A 21956-nucleotide genomic window follows, 5' to 3' on the forward strand; every position below is an offset into this window, starting at 1 on the left:
GTTTTGTTTTGAAGTTGTTGCTGTTGGCTATGCTCTTCTTTTCAAAGTTGTTTTCTTTAACGTTGTTGCGTGTGAACAGCCTAAGCCAGGTGTGTATCTCAGACACAGCTATGTGATAGGAACCGGCATAACCGAAACAAAACAAGCCCAAACTAATTAATAAAACAAACAAATACCGTAGAGATGACAAAAATAATTAAGGCAATTACCCCATTTGCTAAAAAATGTTAATGGTACAGGTCACAGGTGCTTCTCAAAGGAAAAAAAAGATATCTAACAGCAAAAGCTATGCTTTCATTCCTAGTAATAATAACACTAAGAATCTATAATCCAATAAGTGACTTGTACTCTATGGACAGAAAAAGGCTTTATGAGCGTAAGCGAGTAGAGTACAGTAAGTAGTAGTCTAGACTTGTGTTTCCAGTGTATTTATGGAGTGAGCATCTTAAGCTTGGAGCCCTCAGGAGACGCCTTTCTAGGATGAGGTGGGGGTGTAAGAGGAGAGGAGCTTGAGGAGATGGTTTCTTTCCTTGATGGTGTTACGCAGCACTCTACTCTCTTCTCTTCTCTTCTCTTCTCTTCTCTTCTCTTCTCTTCTCTTCTCTTCTCTTCTCTTCTCTTCTCTTCTCTTCTCTTCTCTTGTGTATTATCGACTGCAGTTCTCCTCAGAGGCAGAACTTAGCCACTGTGAACAAAGAGGAGTTAAATCACTGTTCACCAATCAGCTAAGCTCTGCACCTGCTCGGAGTTTTTCTTTGTTTCTTTGGCTTTTTCTTGTTTTTCTTCTTTTCTTCTTTCTTTCTTTCACTTCATCTTTTCTTTCTCTCGCTTTATTGTTCTCTTTCTATCCCTCCGTGTCTTTCTTTCTTGCTTGCTTCATCTCCCTCTCTTTCTATCCCTCCTCCTCTCTTTTTTGGTCTCTCTCGTCATCTGTCATCTATTTCACACCACACTTAACACATCTACATCCGTTGAGATCGTGGGGGGTTGCTTCCCATCTCCTTGCTTTCGTTTTTTTTCTTCTGTCCTTCCTCAAAGTAGTCAGCAGAGAGAGAAAGAGAGAGAGAGAGAGAGAAAGAAGAGTTCCGTTGAGATGTCCATGTCTTCCAATCCCCCCCTACACATCCACTCCTCACCCACCTCCCTCCCTCACCCTCCCATCAACCCTCAACCCTCCTCCCCTTGAGGTGGTGCTCTCGGTCTCCAAGACAACCGCCAGGGCCGTGGCTGTGTGGTAATCCCTGGCAATGTGATTTTTATCTTAAGTCACAAATCATCACGCCAGGAACCCACACAGCCCCGACATGAAAGGACGACCGACCTGTCGGATCGCAACACCCAACACCGACACCCTCGCTCCCACCAACCCCCCACTCCGTTTCCCTTCTCCACCCTTCTTCTCTCCTCTTCCACCCCTCTTCTTGTCCTCCCTTAACCTGCTCAGTTCTCCTCTTCCTCCTTTTCTTTCTTCTTCCTGTGCTTTCGTTTGTTCTCTCCTGTCACCTCTCCATCCATCTTGTCCGACCTTCTGTTCTACTCCTCTTCTCGTGCTCCTCTTAACTCCCTTAGTTCTGCTCTCTTCCCCCTCCCTTCTTACTATCCCTTCGTTCTCTCACCCCCCCCCCTAGCCCCTCCGTCTCCATTGTCCTCTCCTCCTCCTCTTAGCACTCCTCTTGCTCCTCTGTTCTTCCTCTCTCCTCATTCGTTCACCCCCCCCACCGACTCCATCCCTCCATCTCCCTTCTCTGCCCTCCTCTTGTTCCACCCCTCCTATCATCCCCTTTTAACTCCCTTAGCTCTTCTCTCTTCCTCCTCTCCTCTCTTCCTCCTCCTCTCCTCTCCCTTTGGTCGTTCACCCACCCAACCCTCATCACTCCATCTCCCTTGTCTGCCCTCCTCTTGTTCTACGCCTCTTCTCGTCAACCTCTTCTCTTCCTCATCTCCTCTCTTCCTCCTCTCCTTCAGTCTTCTGTCCCTCCGTGGGCCTCTCCTGCGATTCTCCACACTCTCCTCTTGTTCCACCCCGCCCTCTCATCCTCTTTTTAACTCCCTTAGCACTCTTCTCATCCTCCTCTCAGCTCTCTCCTCTTCCTCCTCTCCTCTCCTCTCCTCTCCCTCGTTCCCTCGGTGGGCCTCTCCTGTGATTCTCCACGCTCGGCTACACCGGGGATATGTCCCTCATTAAGAAGATCAGGAGGGATTGCAGAGGCATGTGGGGGGGGGCGCGAAAAGAAAAGAACAGAAAAGAACAAAAAAAAAGAAGAAGAGAAAGAAAGGAGGGAGGGGAGTGAGAGAAAAGAATGGAAGAAAAGGAAAAAAAGAGAAGTAGAGAGAAAACCCATCCTGGGCCTTATAAGGTAATGGTTTCCTGACACTTGTAACTGGTCGATATATAAACGAGTGAAAAGACTTTAACAGGACTTTGACATAAAGGTGTATGTGTGAGAGAGAGATAGAGGGTGTGTACATGTGTGCATTTGTGTGTTTGCCCGTGTGTGTGTGAGTGTGTGTGTGTGTGAGAGAGAGAGAGAGAGAGAGAGAGGGGGTTGTTTGCGTGTGTCTGTGTGTGTCTATGAGGGTAGAAGGACATGCTGGCCCCTGGAGCCACTTCTCATTGGTACGTGTGTTTGTGTGCCATAGTCACAGCTCTGACAATGACACAGTAGTAGTAGTAGAGAACACACATACACACACACACACACACACACACACACACACACACACACACACCGTATTTGCTACCCGGTGCGCCCTCCCTCCTCTTGGCTCGGTGACAGCTAAAAGCCGGTGCCACCGCGGAGCAAACATTCACACGGCGGGCGGGCAGGCGGCGTTTGTCTGTGTGTCTGCCTGGACATGTTGCTGGCAAGATAAAGCACCGGGGGGAGAAGAAGAGAGCAGGACAGAACAGAACATCAGCACAAATGGCCTGAGCTGCTGACGGGGACCTGAGATAAAGGGAGGATGGAGAGGAGGGAGGGAGGGAGGATGGAGATGTGTCCAGGGTTAGGTTTGTGTGTGTATGTGTGTGTGCGTGCGTATGTGTATGTGTATGTGTGAGAAAGAGAGTGAGAGATTGTGTGTGTGTGTGTGTGTGTGTGTGAGAGAGAGAGAGAGTAAGAGAGAGAGAAAGATACAGATTGTGTGTGTGTGTGTGTGTGTGTGTGTGTGTGTGTGTGTGTGTGTGTGTGTGTGTCGGGGTGGGGGTGTGAGGTCGGGAAGTGATTTATCAGTTGCTGGCCAGACAGAGGAAGCGATCTGGCCTGAAACATCAGCATTCTCTCCTCTCCTCTCCTCTCCGTCCACTCCCCTTCCCTCCCCTGTTCTCTCTCTTGCTCTCCGTCCCCTGTTATCTCCTCCCTTCTGTTCCTCGCCACCACCCGCTATATCCTCCCCTTCCTTCTTTTCTCCTCTCTCTCCCCTCCTATCTCATCTCTTTAACCCATTTCCTCTCCTCCCCTCAGTCCTCTCTCCTCTCCTCTCCTCTCATTTCTTCCCTTTCTCCTCTTCTCTATATTGCCCCCTCTCCTCCTCTCCTTCCATCCCTTCTATCGCCACTCTCCTCTTCCATTCCTTCTCCTCTCCTCTCCTCTCCTCTCATCCTTTCACCTCTCCTGCCCTTTTCCTCCCCTCCCCTCCCTCCTCTCTCCCCTCATATAAAGCCGTCTTGTTTTGTGGATGAAAGCCGGTCCTCCTCTCCTCTCCTCTCCCCTCTCTCTCCTTCTCTCCTCAACAAAGCTTTTTTGTCACGGCGTCGTTGTAAGGGATTTATCGGCGAGGCCCAGCGGTGGCCGTGCGTCCCCACCCAGGCAGCTCTGACGGTGACAGCCATTTAATGGCGTCCCTTCCTCCTGTCCTCTCACCTCCCTCCTCCCGGCACCCGCTATTGCCACCCACCCACTATCGCCACCCATCTCAACCGACACAAAAACAATCCTTTTCCACACCCATCCCCGCCACTATAGTACACCCCACCTCTGGACACACATGCACACATTCACGCATCCACACGTACACGTACACACACACCCACACACACACCTCCACATGCACACACACACACACACACACACACACACACACACACACACACACACACACACACACACACACACACACACACACACACACACACACACACACACACACACACACAGTCATTCAGTGTCTTCCTTATAAGCACACACATGTTTACTGTCTCCATCACACACACAGTGTCATTCACCCTTTCTTTATAAGTACACACATTCACGTCTTTATCACACATATACACGCACGCACACACACGCACACAGTGTCATTCATTCATTCTTACAAAGACACAGGCACATTCAATCTTTCTTACTTACACACTCACACACACACACACACAAACACACACCACACACACACACAGTCCCTCTCTCAATCTCTCAAACATCCACATATACTGTTCATGTACGGTAAACATGTAAAAACACACATGGATGCTCACATTATCCCACACTATCTTCCTCACCCACACACTCACTCACACACTCACTTACTCACAAATCCTCGCCTCCCACTAAACGCACCATTTTACGTCTGGAATGAATGAATGCGCCCAAATTAGTGGTGGTGGTGGAAATGTGTTCATGTGTGAACATGAAAGAGATACTACTGCCCCATCTCCTCCCTCCCCCTCTTCTCTTTTTTTCTCTCCTCCCTAACCACTTCACACGGCCAATATATCTTTCCTTCACGGTGGCCACAGCATACCCCATACGCACCATCACTCAACTCATAATTGGCCCTGTCCCTAGAAAGAGAGAGAGAGAGAGAGAGAGAGAGAGAGAGGCAAACAGAGAGAGAGAGAAATAGAGAGAGTAAACGTAAACAAAAACCTTAGTGGGAATGCAAGTGGTTGGTACGATAAGATGGGATGGGGTTTTCTTTTTTGTGAGGTGGTTTTGTGTTTGTGTTGTTCGTTGGTGCTGTTGGGTTTTTTTTTTACCTCAAAATTCCTTTTCCTTTTTTTCCTTTGGGACGCTGTCTATGGGCCTTTTTCAGTATTTGAGGAAGACATTCCTGAGTGCGTTTCTGTTTGAGAAAGCACATTCCGCCATCACTCCTTCGTACAAACACATCGTGACAGCAAGCAAGCGATGCTTTTGCTGGTGCAATGACAGGAAATGTTCCATCTCTATCTCTATCTCTCTCTCTCCCCCTCTCTCTATCTCTCTCTCTCCGTCTCTTGTCAGTCACAGTTTGTAAACAATAAACTTCTTCCGCTCAGAAAAATAGGAAAAACATTTCCAACAACAAGTCAACCCCATGTCAAATACCACCTCCCTCCCACCCACCTCAAAATACGGTATGTACTACTGAACAACTTTCACATTTTACACACATGCTTGCACGCACACAATCTCCTTCTCGCTCTCCTGCATACAAACACATCACATCACACCCTTTCTCTCTTATTCACACAGACACAAATACCACACAGGCACGCAGGCACACACACACACACACACGCACGCACGCACGCACGCACGCACACGCACATGCACACACACACACAATCAGCTGTGGTATGTGAGCCCTGTCTTTCCCCCCTCCTTCCCTTCCTCTCCCCCTCTCTCAGCTCCACTGGACTGATGTTGATCCAGATTGGCCTTACATAAGGTGGAGGTGGAGGTGGAGGTGGGAAGGCAGGAAGAACAGCAGATTAATCCCTCCATCCTAGCAGCAGCACTCCGGCCCTCCCCTCCCCTCCTCTCCTCTCCTCCTCTGGCCCCCCTCCACCACCCACCTGGCCCTCCAACACTTCCCCTCTCCTCCTCCTCTTCCCCCACCTCCCATCGCGCCCTCCAGCCCTGCTCTGGTATGGGCACCACGGGACAGCCTTTTAGCCGCCCAACAAAAGGCCCACCACCTGACTGACCTGAGGCCCTCAGCTCTCTTTCTTCACTCTTTCTCTCTCTCTCTCTCTCTCTCTCTCTCTCTCTCTCTCTCTCTCTCTCTCCCCCTGTCTTTCTCTCTCATTCGCTCAATCTATCACATTCTCTTTTTTTCTTGTTTAAACTCACTTGATGCCAATGATGGTTAAGTGCGTCATTTCGGATCTTAATGGTCAGTGCCAATGATACTTCAGCGGGTCAATTTTGTTTTTCTATGTGTTGTGGTGTTGACATTAGTATAGAATTGCATTGTCTGTGGGTCTTGAAAAAACACCAAAAATGCTGAAAACTACTTTCTGTGGGAATGAACTGCAGAAATGCAAAGGACATCTTGTTGTTTTATTATGTAGCACAACACATGCAATTGCATAGACTTCCACTGGTGACATCTACAAGACAATGTGTCTCCTTCATATCGTTTGCTTCCTGGTGCATGGATACAGTCGGTGTGCATTTTTGGTCATTGGGCCTGCTTTCAAACAAATCAAAGCTGTTTGAAAATCAAAAAAAATCTGGTTGAGGTAAGCCAGGATATTACTGTATCCAACGTGCATTACACATCTACACCTCCACTAAGGATGTCTCCAATGATATGCAAGATTACGAAACACATCGACCCAAAAGGTATTGTATCATTTACAATTTCACAATTGACAAGACCACACAGGTTGCTCGCCTGCATGTGTGCCTTCTTGATAATGTAGCACACGTTATGCAATTGGAACCCCACGTACCTTCACATACAAACTGGTTAGTGAACCTTTGCCTTCTATTTGGTGTGAACCAAATTCTAGCTTGCAGTGTTATTGTATACAAGGCCATAGAGTGCCTCTGTTGTACTTCATCTGTGCCCATGCTAAGTATGTCAGTACTAGAGGCATCACCTGTCGTGCCCAGGTGAGGATGGAAGTGCTCCTCTTGGTTGGGTCAAAGGATCATGTCGGACACCACGGAGAGGGCGGAGGGGTCCATGTGCTCCCTGGTCGCCTGGAAGCAGCGGCGGGCCAGAGCCTGCTGACGGCTGTCCTCATGCACCATCAGCTCCCCGTACAGGTACACACCCATGGCCTGCATGGACACCAAGGAACAAACGCATGCACGCACGCACGCACGCATGCACGCACACACACACGCACACACAGCATTATTATACTGCCGCAGGACCATAAACCCTTCCCCAAAAATCACACCAACAACACATTTTCAGATAGAAAACACCATACAATGACGGCTATGGCAATAACTCACAAACTTCCCAAGTGCATTAACACCTCATATCTCAATGTGAGATCATAGCCCATTAGCAATATTGTGTGGATTGATCTTGTACTTATAAGCCGCACATTGTGTGGGCACACATTTGAGCCTCCTTACTCTATTAATGAGGATTGCTGTTGACACATTTTAGTCTTGCTCAGTAGCCTCTGATTTACTGCTCTTGAGGAATTAGAGGTTGCAAAATCCACACTGAGGCAAATCTATTTCCCACACAAAAATATTTTGGCATCTGTAGGCCTATGTATAGTCCTTTGTAGTTGTGCCAGTAATCTCTTATTAAAAAGAAAATGAGACCCTCAGAGCATCGACACCTCTGTGTTACCTTCTAAAACATTAGTGAGGTCAGTGCTTTAAGTATGGACTATATAGTAAGATCAGTGCTTTAAGTATGGACTATATATTACTGACACTTCTTCATTTTGAACTTTAGAGAACTGGGACTTTTAAGTAACACCTCTATAGTGCTGCATTTCAACAGTACTTTTTGAAGGTAAATACCAAAACTTTTTTGGACCAAAGATTACCATTACCATTACATGATACCTGTTACTGTGCATATACACGTAAGCCTACATACTGTATACATTATGATACAGTTTGAGAATGAGTGCAACACATTGTACAATCATATACTTAATTCTGGTGCATAGGGGTTAGGATTAGATTGTCCATGTATGTTGAATACAAGCAGTTTCATGCATTCCAGATCCAAACCAAACTACCGTAGTAGGAGATCGCACTTATCACACCTCCTACTATGACAAATGCTCTGGAATGCCAGTCGAAGTGAACCTCCTACTAGCGAAGTTGGGAAAACTCCCGCTGGAGCTGGCCGTGATGAAAAATGTCAATAAATAAGTGAAACTTTATTTCTCTCGTGTGCGGTTGTTCCAGGCACAGTCATTGTAACTCCACATCTTTGTCATGTTATAGCTGATATGATAATGATATTGTTTCATACAGTAAATGTAACATATGTCAGAAATAATAGCTATTAAGGATCTTTTGGCTCATATCATAACATCTCACTAAAGTCAGTTAATCCATGGCGGAACTCCCATTTCAACTGCCTGGAACAGGAGCTGATATACAGTGCCCTCCATAATTATTGGCACCCCTGGCTGAGATGTGTTTTTTAGCTTCCAATTATTATTATTTTTTTCTAAATAATATGGGACCTTAATGGAAAAAAGAGAAAAATCCAACCTTCAATACAAGTGCATTTAATCAGTGGGGAAAAAATCCCACATAAAGAAATAATTATTTGACATCAAATAATGTGTGTCACAATTATTAGCACCCCTGGTGTTAATATTTTGTACAACCCCCTTTTGCCAACAAAACAGCACCTAATCTTCTCCTATAATGTTTCACAAGATGGGAAAAGACAGAAAGAGGGATCTTCAGCCATTCCTCTTTGCAGAATCTCTCTAAATCATCCAGAGACCTGGGTCCTCTCCTCTGTACTCTCCTCTTCAACTCACCCCACAGGTTCTCAATGGGGTTGAGGTCAGGGGACTGAGATGGCCAAGGGAGGAGCTTGATTTTGTGTCTGGTGAACCATTTCTGTGTAGATTTGGCCATATGTTTAGGGTAATTGTCTTGCTGAAAGACCCAGTGACGACCCAGCTTCAGCTTTCGGGCAGAGGGCAACAGATTTTGATTTAAAATGTCCTGGTATTTCAAAGCATTCATGATGCCATGCACCCTAACAAGGTTCCCAGGGCCTTTGGAAGCGAAACAGCCCCACAGCATCACTGACCCACCCCCATACTTCACAGTGGGTATGAGGTGCTTTTCAGCATGCGCATCTTTCGTGGTATGCCAGACCCACTTAGAGTGTTTGTTGCCAAAAAGCTCAATCTTGGTCTCATCTGACCAAAGCACACGGTCCCAGTTGAAGCCCCAATACCTCTTGGCGAACTCCAGACGCTTGCGTTTATGATTGTGATTGAGGAAAGGTTTTCTCCGTGCATGCCTCCCAAACAGCTTGTTGGCTTGTAGACAGCGCCTGATGGTTGATTTGGAGACTTTGTGACCCCAGGATGCTACCATTTGTTGTAATTCTGTAACAGTGAGCTTTGGAGATCTTTTGATTTCTCTTACCATCCTCATCACTGTGCGTGGTGGCAAAATAAACTTGGGTCCTCGTCCAGGCTTGTTTACCACTGTTCCAGTTGTTTTGAACTTCTTAATTATTCCTCTCACAGTGGATATGGGCAGCTGCAGTTGAGTGGCAATCTTCTTGTAGCCTCTGCCTGACCTGTGAAGGTCGACGCACATCTGCCTCACTTGTATGCTGTGTTCCTTTGTCTTTCCCATGTTTAAGAGTGGATAAGAGAAATGGCCTCGGTGTCACGTCATATTTATACCCCAGGGAAACAGGAAGTGATGAATTACTAATTAAATGTTCCTACATACTCTGGTAAACTTTGTAAACTACTGTAGAAATGACAGAAATGCTTCAATTATATTTATTTCCTGGGAATTGTTAAGGGTGCCAATAATTGTGGAACAGGTGATTTAATGAAAAATAATTATTTTTTAGCCAGGGATTTTTTTATTTTCTTACAATTCATTTGAGTTGAAGGCTACATTTTTCTACAATTTTCAGTGTGACAGTATTCTTCTGCAATAAACACTGAATTTATTTTAAGGCTTTTAACACATCTCAACCAGGGGTGCCAATAATTATGGAGGGCACTGTATGCAGGTAGGAGAAATGTGATCTCCTGGTTTGGATTGGGTCTCGAAGGCACCATTAGTGTAGTACATTACACTATATCTTTGAAGATTCTTATTCATGTCAGTCATGATACGGTAGTCAAATGACCTTGTGTTAAGGTTAGGAGTACGAGCACCTCAGTGAACTGAAAAATTCATTTGGATGAAAGATGAAACGTCTTCAAGTTTCAAACACAACTCCTGTTGCCAACAACTTCATCTCATGTCACTGCATTGTACTGTATGTTTTTACATGTGCACTACATTTCGTATCAAGGGTCGTTAAAATAAATTAGCACTGATACAGCTTCCTGTTAGTGCTACCTTACAAAGCCCTGCTCTATTATCCAAGATTTGTAGACGTTAATTTATGAGTCTGAGGAACATTCCGCTCTCAGGGGCGTGTTTAACTATCTAGCAGCTCAGCTCCCTCAGTCACGCACACCTGCACACACGGACACACACACACTCACTGGCGTCTGCTGTACTGCGGAGGGGAGTGCTGTTGTGTTGTGTGTGGGAGACATGAGACATGACACAGGCGCCATCCTTGATTCCCTCCCCTTTCGACAAACTCATGGCTGGATTGGCCAGATGGCATACAGGGCATTTACCCGGTGGACTATTGATTATTTTGGCCTGGTCCTCCACTAAATGTAGTGGTAGTAATCCTCATACTGCTACAGCTGACCTGTCCGAGTCAGATTTAAATGTTCATTTTGCCTGTTGTGGTCAGGATAGCTCGTAATAGATGACTACAAATATTGCCACAGGCTCTCTCCATGCCTAGCGGACCGGTCTTGGACAAGAATGCCGAGCCTGTTTTTTTTTTGTCCCAGTCCAGCCCTGTACAAACTAATAGGTGGCTTTGTTAGTGCAGTCTCTCTGAACTCAGTGAACGAAAGAAAAAAGAAGAAAATAGAAGGAAATCTAAGAAAAGAAGCAAAAACATTTCTCAAAAGCATTGGCTTTCTGTCTGGAAGCTCTAATGTGTTTTTTGATTTTTCAATGAGAGAAAAGAAGTGCAAAGGAAAAGAACAAAAAAAAACATTGTTCAACAGTCTGGTTTTCTGTCTTTCAGTCTGGTTTTTAGTCATTTGTCTTTTGGAAAGATTTCGATATCCTGAAAAGATCCTTGTTCTTTCTGCATCCTGTGGATAACTGAATCTGATGCACACAGCGCTGAAACATTCGTATTCATCACACGTTGACTGACTACTTCAATTTGCCTATTCAAGCTTCTCAGACTGACATCTGTGCTCACTTGTTTTTTTAAATTGTTTTCACGTGTGTTTAGATAGATTTCAATCATGATTGTTTACTCATACGCACAAACAAATAACCGTATGCTCACAGCTGAGAGCTTGTGTGAGAGAACGATCGTGTCAATGTACGTATGCATGAATGCTTAATGTGGCGAAGAGTGGTAAAGAGAGATGGAGAGAGAGAGGGGAGGGAGAGAGAGAGAGAGAGAGAGAGAGAGAGAGAGAGAGAGAGAGAGAGAGAGAGAGAGAGAGAGAGAGAGAGAGAGAGAGAGAGAGAGAGATTTGGTTTGTGTGCCTGTGTCTCTGCATATGTCTGTCAGAATCTTTGTCTGAGTGCCTGTGAACTTGTCATGAATGCATGTAGGAATGAGTGGGCGTGATTGTGTCTGCGTTTGAGAGTTTACATGTCTGTGTATGCATGTCTTTTGTGTGAATGCTTGTTTGAATCTTTTGTTCATGGGTGTGGGTTTTGCATGTCTGCGTGTGACCCGGTGTGTGCCTGTGTATATAGGCTATGTGCTGTATTGAGCAATGTCTTTTTGTGTGAATGTGAGGGCGTGGGTTTAAGAGAGGGGAGTGTGCAAGAGAGAGTTGTATGTCTGTGTATATTATCTTAACATGAACGCATATACAGTGCATGTGTAATTGTGTAGGCATATTTGAGCATGTATGTGTATGTGTGTACCGTATATTGAATGTACTGTACATCTGTGTGAATGTACTACGTGCATGTGGGTGTGTGTGTGTGCGTGTGCGTGTACAGGACATGGAAGGGAGAGAAAATGGACATGAAAAGAAAATACAGAAAGGAAAGAACAGAAAAGAACAGAAAGAACAGATAAAAAGATTATGAGCTACACTCATCACCCACCATCACCAACACTGCCCGTACTGTATGTCTCTGTGTGAATGTACTGTATGAATGTGTGGGCGTGGGTGCGCATGTCTGTGTGTGTATGTGCCTGTGTGTTTATACTGCGTGCGTATGTGCCCGTGTGTGTACTGCATGTCTTTGTGTGGATTTGCTGTATGAATGCGTGGGTGTGGGTCTGCATGCCTTTGTGTGTACACACAGTACATGTGCGTACTGTATGTGCTGTATGTCTGTGTGAATGTACTGAATGTGTGTGTGCGTGTGTGTGTGTGTGTCGTTTACAGTACCTGGTCGTGAATAAGGAAGTCCTCCACATCCCTGTAGGCCGCGGCGTATTTGTGCTTGACCACCAGCTCACACCAGCGATGTTTGACCTAAACGGCAAAGAAGAAAAGAAAAAAAGAAAGAAAACAGAGACCGTCAAACATCGGTTATCCATCCATCTTTGTTGCTTTTATCTGAAGTCGAAGCGGCACGGCACGGCAGCCATCTTTCTTTCTTTCCTCTCCTGCTGCTTCTTCATCTCACTGCAGAGTCAAAGCAGGTCAGCAACAGCAGCAGCAGCCGCCACCACCAACCAGGACAGAAAACAGCCGCTCAATTGAAGCGATGCGAGGAAGAATGTGTGTGTGTGTGCGTGTGCATTTGTGTGCGTCTGCATGTGTGTGTGTGCGTTTGTTTGTGTGTGTGCGCGCGTGTGTGCGTTTGTGTGTGTGTGTGTGCGTTTACACATTTGCGTGCGTGTGTCTGTTTATGTGTGTGTGTGTCCTAGCAGCTCCACTGGCAGAGAGAGAGGGAGCCTTGCAGAGCCATTGGTGGGCCGAGCTGGTCAGATGACCATGAGCATGGCGGTGTGGACTGGGCCTTGGGGGCTTGTTTGGCTATGGGGGCATCAATGAGGGCCACTGTTGTGCCAGCGGGGGCCCCCACCGGAGTGAGAACATCAGAGCCTGCCTCTGCCTTGACCCTAACTACCCCACCCACACACTCGCGCTCCTCAGACCTCCGACACCATCCCTCTCTTTCACTCCATCCTTCTCTCTTTCTCTCTCTCTGTCTGTCTTTCTTTATCTCTCTCTATCCTTTTCTCTCACCCCTTCTTAATCTCTTTCTCCTTACTTACTTCTCTGCCTTCCTTCTTTTTCTCCATCGTTCTTGCTCTTTATATCTGTCCATACTTTTTTCTCGCTCTTTCCATCCCTCTCATCTCAGTCTCTCTCTCATTATCTCTCTCTCTCCCTCCCCACTATTGTCTGGGTCCATTGTCAGCCTTGGCCATTCCATTCCTAGAGTCCTGACCTCTGAGAAATGCAAAGGGCTGTCGTCCGTCGCTATTTTTTCCCGCTTTGCTTTTTACTGTGAGGGGTTACCACAAACCAACTCCAGATGAAGCCATAGAGTGTAGTTACGCACAGTTCTGTCTGAACCAAAGAAAAAGAAAAAGAGAAAAGAAAAAAAACTTTCACAATTTGTGAAATGGGATAGAAAGTTATGTGGAGGGACTTTCTTGTATTGCCTTTTATATAAGTTCTCCTGTCAGTTTGCCAGCAAATCAGAGAGCCATGCCAGCCGAGTCTGAATACGTTTTCAATCTTTTTACTTTTGCTGCCAGGGAGTTGACCCAATGTCATTGTGTGGCTGCTTAAGTCTGCTAACACCAATGTTGCATGGAATTTGTACAAAGACGTTGCATTGTTGAGTCTCCACTGCCTTCTATGATGGCTATCAGTCGGCTGGACGGTACTTTTTGTTTGAACCAAAAAAACCTCTGGAGGTATTCCTGAACACACAGCAGGACCACATTTTTCTCTCCTCCCGCACAAAAGCCCAACAGGGAAAGGGGAGTCACATCTCTTTGCAACCCTTTACAGTACAGCTAGGGCCAAACAACAGCCTGGGTATGGGTATTGCAGCTATACTGCTCATTGAAACTGTGCTGCCTACTGGCAAATTTGATCTTTTCATGAATATGTACTAAATAAACTAATATTTACTAGTATGACCACAGTATGTTATGTTATGCAGCTAAAAATGTCTCTTCCTGAAAATTCAAAATGGCAGACATGGAGAAGATCCATGTACAGTATAAAGTGCAAGTTTTCCAGTCACATTATAATGAATACTTTGAATTGTGGGCTGGTCGTTAAGGGGATTTTTTTTAAAGGGACACTGTGTGAAATTTTTAGTTGATTATTTCCAGAATTCATGCTGCCCATTCACTAATGTTACCTTTTTCATGAATACTTACCACCACCATCAAATTCTAAGTATTCATTATGACTGGAAAAATTGCACCTTTCATACATGATCTTCTCCATGGTCCGCCATTTTGAATGTCCAAAAATAGCCATTTTTAGCTGCAAAAATGACTCTACTTGGACCATACAAGAAAATATTTGTTTATTACTTTGTAAACTTTCATGAAAAGATCAAATTTGGCAATAGGCAGCCCAGTTTCAATGAGCAGCATAGTTGCAGTACCTTTTTTGATCATTTCCTGCACAGTGTTCTTTTAACGCATCGCCCCCCTGATGACTGTTGGCCCACCAAGAAATTTCGGTAACACTTTATTTTAGGGATACATCTATTAGCACTAATACATACAATGTGCATGTATAAGTAAGGCATGTGCAAAGCAAAATCAAACATTTGTTAGATTTTTATTAGCAAATGTCTTGTTCATGCACAATAAGGGATTTATTACCAATTTAACCTTAGTAAGGACCTAGTAGGCCTTAGCATTTGCTTAGTACATGCCTTACAAGTTACTTATGCAGGCATTAACATTGGATGTATTAGTGCTAATAGATGTATCCCTAAACTAAAGAGTTACTGAAATGTCCTTATATGCCAGCCAGATTACTAGTCTAGGGGCCTCATGTACAAAACTAGAAACTTTTCAGACAAATGCTCAGATGTACTAAGACTGACTTAACATGACAAACGTGCACATGTACGGTACTAAATTTCAAGTGAAATTGGACATACAGTACCACGTGAATAAGCATGAAATAAATAAATTGCAATAAATATATAATGCATAATTGAAATGAATAAATTGCAGGTGCACATGTATCTTTTTTCAGATTTCCACATACGATTTCAAGAGGAAGTCTATGGAAGTCTTCGTACATGAGGCCCCAGGCCTGTTCCATCAGTGTAGTGCTCCCTGTGGCGTTGTGGTGTGGAGCTGAACTCCCTGACACCACGCCTCTAGTTCCAGTAATGTGCTGCCCCTCACATCATACGCTCCTCCTACAGTACTATATGCAGCCTCACCACCCTCCTCTCTTCTCTTCTCCTCTCTTCTTGTCTCTTCTCCTCTCTTCTCTTCTCCACTCTTCTCTTCTCTTCTCCTCTTGTCTCGTCTCCTCTCTTCTCTTCTCCACTCTTCTCTTCTTTTCTCTTCTCCTCTCTTCTTGTCTCGTCTCCTCTCTTCTCTTCTCCACTCTTCTCTTCTTTTTCTCTTCTCCTCTCTTCTTGTCTCATCTCCTCTCTTCTCTTCTCCACTCTTCTCTTCTTTTCTCCTATCTTCTTGTCTCGTCTCCTCTCTTCTCTTCTCCACTCTTCTCTTCTTTTCTCTTCTCCTCTCTTCTTGTCTCGTCTCCTCTCTTCTCTTCTCCACTCTTCTATTTCTCTTCTCTTCTCTTCTTGTCTCGTCTCTTCTCTTCTCTCTCGCGTTTGTGACGTTTGTTCTTTCCCCCGTTTCCCTCGCTCATTGTCTCTCTCCCTCTCCCACTGTCACTTCCCTCTTCTCTCTCTCCTTAATCTTCTCCTCTCTCGCCTCTCTCTCTTGTTCTTTCCTCCTCTTTTTCATTCTCTTTACCTCTCTATCATCTTCCTTTCTCTTTTTCACTCTCAACTTCTTCACATTCCTCTCTTCTCCCTTTCAACCCCCACCTTCCTCTCTCTCTCCATCAATTTTTTTTACCTCCCTCTCTTACCTCCCCCACCTCTTTCTCTCTCATCGCTGTCCTCTCTTCCTTCCCTTAACTCTCTCCCATCCCTCTCTTCTTCTCCTTCACCTCTCTCTCTCCTTAGCTTCCCCTCTCTTCGTCCTTCTCTCTGTAATTACCTTCTCTCCCTCACCTCCCACTCTCCTTCTCTTCACGACACGTCTCTCACACCTCCCTCGTTAACCCCCGTCCCTCTCCTCCTTCCATCACCTCCCTCCTCCTCCCTTGTTCTACCTCCTCTATCCCACGCTCCCTAATGCTCCATACCCAGCTCCTGCTCCACCTTGTCAGGGGACGGCATGTGTTGGAGGCCAAGGCCCGATGACAGCTTTTTTTCAGGGCCCAGGACAAAGTCATCTGAAGGTTGCCCCATCACCCCAATACATTCAATGTAATGAGGACCCAATTGTAGGTCCCCTCTCTCCCTGACCCCGGGCAACTGACCCCTTTGTCCCCCTCTGATGGCTTCTCCAGTTGGGGCCACTCATGAGTGGCAATGACTCAGAATAATTCTGTCCCCTTCAGCAGTTCACTCTAGTTGTGAAATGACTTGCCTCATGCCTTTCAGACACATGGAAGGGCGACTTTTGGAAGGACAAAAACCAAAACAGCTTTTACTCGCCTTATAATATAAGGATATGCAGAGTTTAGCCATCTTTCTGTTTACCAGCATCTGGCCTAAAGTGTCTCTTATCAATTCACACATTGTTGAGTTTAAAGTCCCTCCTCCCCCCTTTACAATTTTTCTTCCTTTTACAGACTTTGTCTGTCATAATGACTTGGCCGAAAAGTAAATGTACTACTAACTTTTTGGTATTACTTAGCTCATTTTTGAAATTCCACTCCTCTTCTCACTTCAGGCAAAAGATACAATGACCGTGGTCAGTGCAGTGTACTCTAATACGACTGTACATTAGAGACCACTTAGCCGTCTCCCCACCTGCTCCACTCATTCCTAAACTTTAGGGCTAATGTCATTTCCCAGACCAAAATACTACATGGGGCCCCTGGCCCTGGCGATAAGGCCTCTCTGTAGAACATAAAGGTTATGGAGTGTCTCCTGTCTCGGTCAGCAATGCATTATGGGGGGGTTGGTCACAGATGGTTTCCTGCTCTTTTGTGATGAGCAAGGAGGATCCATTTTTTTTTGTGGGGGCCTCTGTTTCTCTCAGCTGTAATGGTGTCCGTGGATACCTGTGTTGTGGTGTGGAAAGAAAGGGAGAGAGAGAGAGAGAGAGAGAGAGAGAGAGAGAGAGAGAGAGAGAGAGAGAGAGAGAGAGAGAGAGAGAGAGAGAGTTTGTTTCTCTGTTATAGTGGTGTGAAGTGGGTAACGAAGTAGTAACGAAGAGAGAAAGAGACAGAGAGAGGGAGAGAATGTGTTTCTCTGTTGTAATGGCGTGAAGTGGGTCCAATATTTTCGAGTAGTAATGAAGAGAGAGAGAGAGAGAAAGAGAGAGAGAGAGAGAGAGAGAGAGAGAGAGAGAGAGAGAGAGAGAGAAGCCGCGTTTGTTCCCCTCCATTAGCTCTCTGATGGCGAGCGCAATTTCTCCGTAATGTGCCGCGGATACTAGCCGTCGGCTGCATGGCTTATTTACTCTCGCATAAATAAACATTAGTGTGTGCTGCTGGGCCTTGGCTGAACCCTCCAAGACTCTCAACTCCTCCTCCTCCAACTCCAGCTTCAAAACTGGGAGGCTGGTGGACTGGGTGGGCTGGGTGAATTGGGAGAGTCAACCATGGAGTTGGAGAACCAGCAAAGGAGTTCTCAAAGTTGATGTGAGCAAGACATAGGTGTCATTTTAGGTGTGAATGGTGGGGACATGTCCATACCACTTTTGTGGTCGATCTAGCTTGTCCCCAGCACCTTTTCAAAAAAGCACCTGTACACTATTCACAATTGCAGCATTTCTCTTGCGACGGCAGCACAGTTGCAATACCTACTCTGGCCACCATCCTACACAGTGCACCTTTGAGATATATATATTTAGAAAACATGTCTTGCTTTGTAGCAGAGTAGCCTATTCATGGTCTTGGCTTTTGGTTCTGCATTTTTGTGTTCTTCAAAGGGATACTGCGTCCCATCTGGACAAGGGAGATTTGAGATACTTGATGACAATACTATTCTGTCTGCAGTTTAAAAGCAGATTATTTGGTCATTTTACTGTGAAATTAGTTTGTCCACAGAAGATTTTATCCGATACCAAAACTGGAGTAGACATTATGAATGAATATAGTGTGTAGACACACACACCCGTCCGCACACCCGCACACACACACGCACGCACAGACAAACAAACACACACAAAAAAATCCCAAGAACCAAAGGATATAAATTTGTCAACAATGGCCACCAGGATCCTTCTAAAAGGGCTAAATTATGTGGGACCTATCCAGCAACCACACGTACTGTAACCTCAAGACATCATTGGGAGAAACAACAGCAGATTTTACACACTGCAGCCAGCCACAAGAGGACATCTCTCTGTTTACTAAAAAAGACGCCTCTCCAAACAAAACAAAACAGAACAAAACAAAAAAAAACCCTGCTTCCCCATCAATCAATGTCACCTCCAAAAGCATCTGTGTTTAGATATACGTTTTTTTTGGTCATATCTTGTCAAAGACGAAGGGGAAAAAAACATCCTTGTTGTTTTGTGGGATTCCCATTGGGCTTTTGGAAATTGCGGCCAAAAAATGTCAGAGTTCTAACCACACAAAAGGGGACTATGAAGGAAGGAAGAAGGAAGGGAAGAGGGTGAAGAAAACAGCAACAAAACTTAACTATTATTTACATGTACGCTTGCTCTCTTCCGTCCTTTCTTGACAGGATTACTCCTCTGCTGCTGAAGCTCTCTCTCTCTCTCCTCTGTCTGATTTTTTTCATCCTGCCTTCCTTCATGTGAGATTATAGTATTTGGGCTAACTACACTTCTTCTCTCTCATCCTCTCCTGCCTCCTCTCCACCTTGTTTTCCTCTTCTCTCTCTCTCTTTAATGTGAGATTATTGTGCTTGAGTTAATTACTCTTCATCTCCACTCTTCTAACATTTCTGTCTGTTCTCCTCTCCTGCACTCCTCCTTTCCTCACCCCTCCTCTAACTCCCCATCTCGTCCACTCCACCTTTCCTCTCCTCAACCCCCCTCTCTGCTCCACTCCTGCTTTCCTCTCTTCTCTTCTACTCTAGCCCTCCTGTTTCCTCTCCTTCCCCTCTCTTTTCTTTTTCTCTCTTCTCCTCTAACCCCTCCGTCTGCTCTCCTCCATTCCTCCACTACCCCTCCTCCTTTCCTCTCCACCCACTCTTAAATTCCTGCCCCTGGAGGCTGGTGTGAGATGGAGGGCACACGGGCGCTTGGCAGCCGCCCCACCCGCCCCACCGCACCATACTACCCACGGGTGGAACAAGATGAAACAAAAACAAGTTAGGGGTGCCACACACAGGCACAAAAACACACGCACATACAGACGCACACACACACACAGACACACACAGACGCACACAGACGCGCGCGCACACACACGCACACGCACACACACACACACACACACACAGGGATGAGAGTAGTTGCACATGTTGCTGCTTTTACCCGTGATGGAACCAGGATAGGAAAAAAGGGCATTTGAGGACAACCCACCCCTCGTGCAGGCACACACACACACACACACGCACGCACGCACGCACGCACGCACGCACGCACGCATGCACCTCTTCCCTGCATGTGCACACACAGACACACTCATATCCAGACACATAACCACAAACAAACACACATACCACAAGAAAGTGGAAAGAAAAAAATACAGGGCATTTTAAAGAGGAGAATGTTTGAAGTTGTCAGATTAAAAAAAGAAATAACTAAACTTTTCAACTCCATTGAGAAACACTACACAGATTACTTCTGTTTTTCAGGAATTAGTGTACTTGGTTGCTCAATAGCCTACACCTAGGAATGTCAATATTAGCATTTTGAGAGGATGATTACAAAAAGTAATATGAGACCCATTTTTAAATAGTCATAGAATAGTTGGGTGGTTAACGCTTAGTACTTCAAATGCGGAATACCTTAAAAGGTATGCCAAAACCTTGTAAAAAAAGTAGCCGACAATTAATGTTAACACAGATAAAACGCTTGCTAGCACGCACTAACTGGTGTAACTGGCTCTTACGTTGAACTCGTAGACAACATTTTGTCTAGCAAGCTACTGAACAGAGCTTTAACTATTTGGTAAGACAAAAAAAGTATTTTAAAATATGGTTTATGTGTTTTTCTAGATCAGGACAAACTGAAATAAGCGTGTTGGCCATAGTGATTGGACAGCAAATGTCAATGTTTTTTATCTTGCAAATATGGACAAGTCATGCCATGTCGACCACATCTATCTTCATGAGAACTGGTAAGGTAAATGGGTGATGACAAGTTATGCACAATCAACAATGTTTAGGTGTAGACCAGCTATGCACGCATGTGCATGCACATAGACACAAACACAGATTCTCTCTCTCTCTGTCTGTCTGTCTGTCTGTCTCTCTCTCTCTCTCACTCTCTCTCTCTCTCACACACACACACACACACACACACACACACACACACACACACACACACACACACACACACACACACACACACACACACACACACACACACACACACACACACACACACACACACACACACACACACACACACGTGTATGTTGAATATGACCCACACATACATGGTTTGGCCTTTTTCAAAAACAAACTCTGTAGCTTTTGTAATTAAAATGATCGTATTAAAATGATCGTATTATAACAGTGTATTTTAATTCACATAAATCAATCATGTCACTATGATTTTCTGGCATAGTTTGATCTATTTATAAACTAATTCCATACGTTTGGTAAAGGGTGCGAAATTCAAATGACTTAAGCTGCTGAAACTTGTGCAGCTACAACAAGCCAGTTGTTGGTACACGTTGCTTTAACTGCAGTGATTTCCTCAGAAGAGAATTCCACCCAATTTTTAACACGCAGCTGTATTACATACTCACGGTCCCTTTGCCAAGAAAAACTAAAACTAAAACAACAGAAGATGCCTGTGAGGTAGTGCTTTGCATTTTAGCAGTGCACATACCTGTCAAAGTTGAAGGTGAAGATTGTTCACATCCCAGGAAAAGGTGGAGAACATAGGCTGACTGTACTTTTAGGGTGAGGAGTCCACACATTTAAAATCGTGTTTTTTTTTGTTGTTCTTTTATTCCATGGCAGGGTTACTTTTCGACCATTGTCTTCACCGATGAAGACAAATGTTGAAACGTAACCCTGCTAAAAGAACAAACAAAAAGGATTGTAGCTCTTTGAGTGCCATGGACTTGAAAACGAGTCTTTTCAGAATGTATGGCACAGTGCCAAAGACTTGATATCAAGTCAATTGCGTTTTTGTATGGGGGGTGGGGCCTAACACGTTGATCTGGTATGTTTGTTCATATGGACAAAGAACTCCATTTTTATGGCTCTTGAAAAATCACTCAAACGTTGAAAAAAGCCTGGCAACCCCCCGGTCTGAATTTGAAAATGGCTGGCACTGAATGAGTTAAGTGTGCGGACTCCTCACTTCAAAATTACACACACCTGCCAAACCCACAAACTAGTATTCTTTCACCATTTCGGCCTCTATAAACCTATGCGTTTCCTCTCCAAGCACATACAGTAGCATGTAACCAAACCGACACATTTTACCATGTCATGCAAACTTGTCATCTCGCTTGATGTGGCGATCATTACACCAAACCACAATAGTAGGATTCTTTTTTAATTACATAACTGCTGTATAGTTTTTTGCATCAAAATCCCATCCATTAATGTACAATTAGTACACATAATCCACCCAGATTATCACTTTTAATTTCACTCCATGTGTGCCGGAGGTTTATAACTGGGGCCATAATATATAGAGCA

General features: G+C 45.0%; 1 protein-coding gene across 2 annotated transcripts in view; it reads right to left on the bottom strand.

Annotated features, from left to right (window-relative positions):
- Window positions 1-21956, bottom strand: part of aopep (aminopeptidase O (putative)) — a 131669-nt gene that overhangs the window by 3582 nt on the left and 106131 nt on the right. For both annotated transcript variants that reach the window (XM_063186207.1, XM_063186206.1), the window contains exons 15-16: window positions 12353-12439; window positions 6809-6992 (exon numbers count right to left, since the gene is read on the bottom strand). In XM_063186207.1, coding sequence (XP_063042277.1) covers window positions 6852-6992; window positions 12353-12439 — 228 coding nt within the window. In that variant the 3' untranslated portion in view covers window positions 6809-6851. The remainder of the gene's footprint in view (window positions 1-6808; window positions 6993-12352; window positions 12440-21956) is intronic.

Source organism: Engraulis encrasicolus, chromosome 21 (assembly GCF_034702125.1).
Source record: "Engraulis encrasicolus isolate BLACKSEA-1 chromosome 21, IST_EnEncr_1.0, whole genome shotgun sequence".
Taxonomy (NCBI): Eukaryota; Metazoa; Chordata; class Actinopteri; order Clupeiformes; family Engraulidae; genus Engraulis; species Engraulis encrasicolus.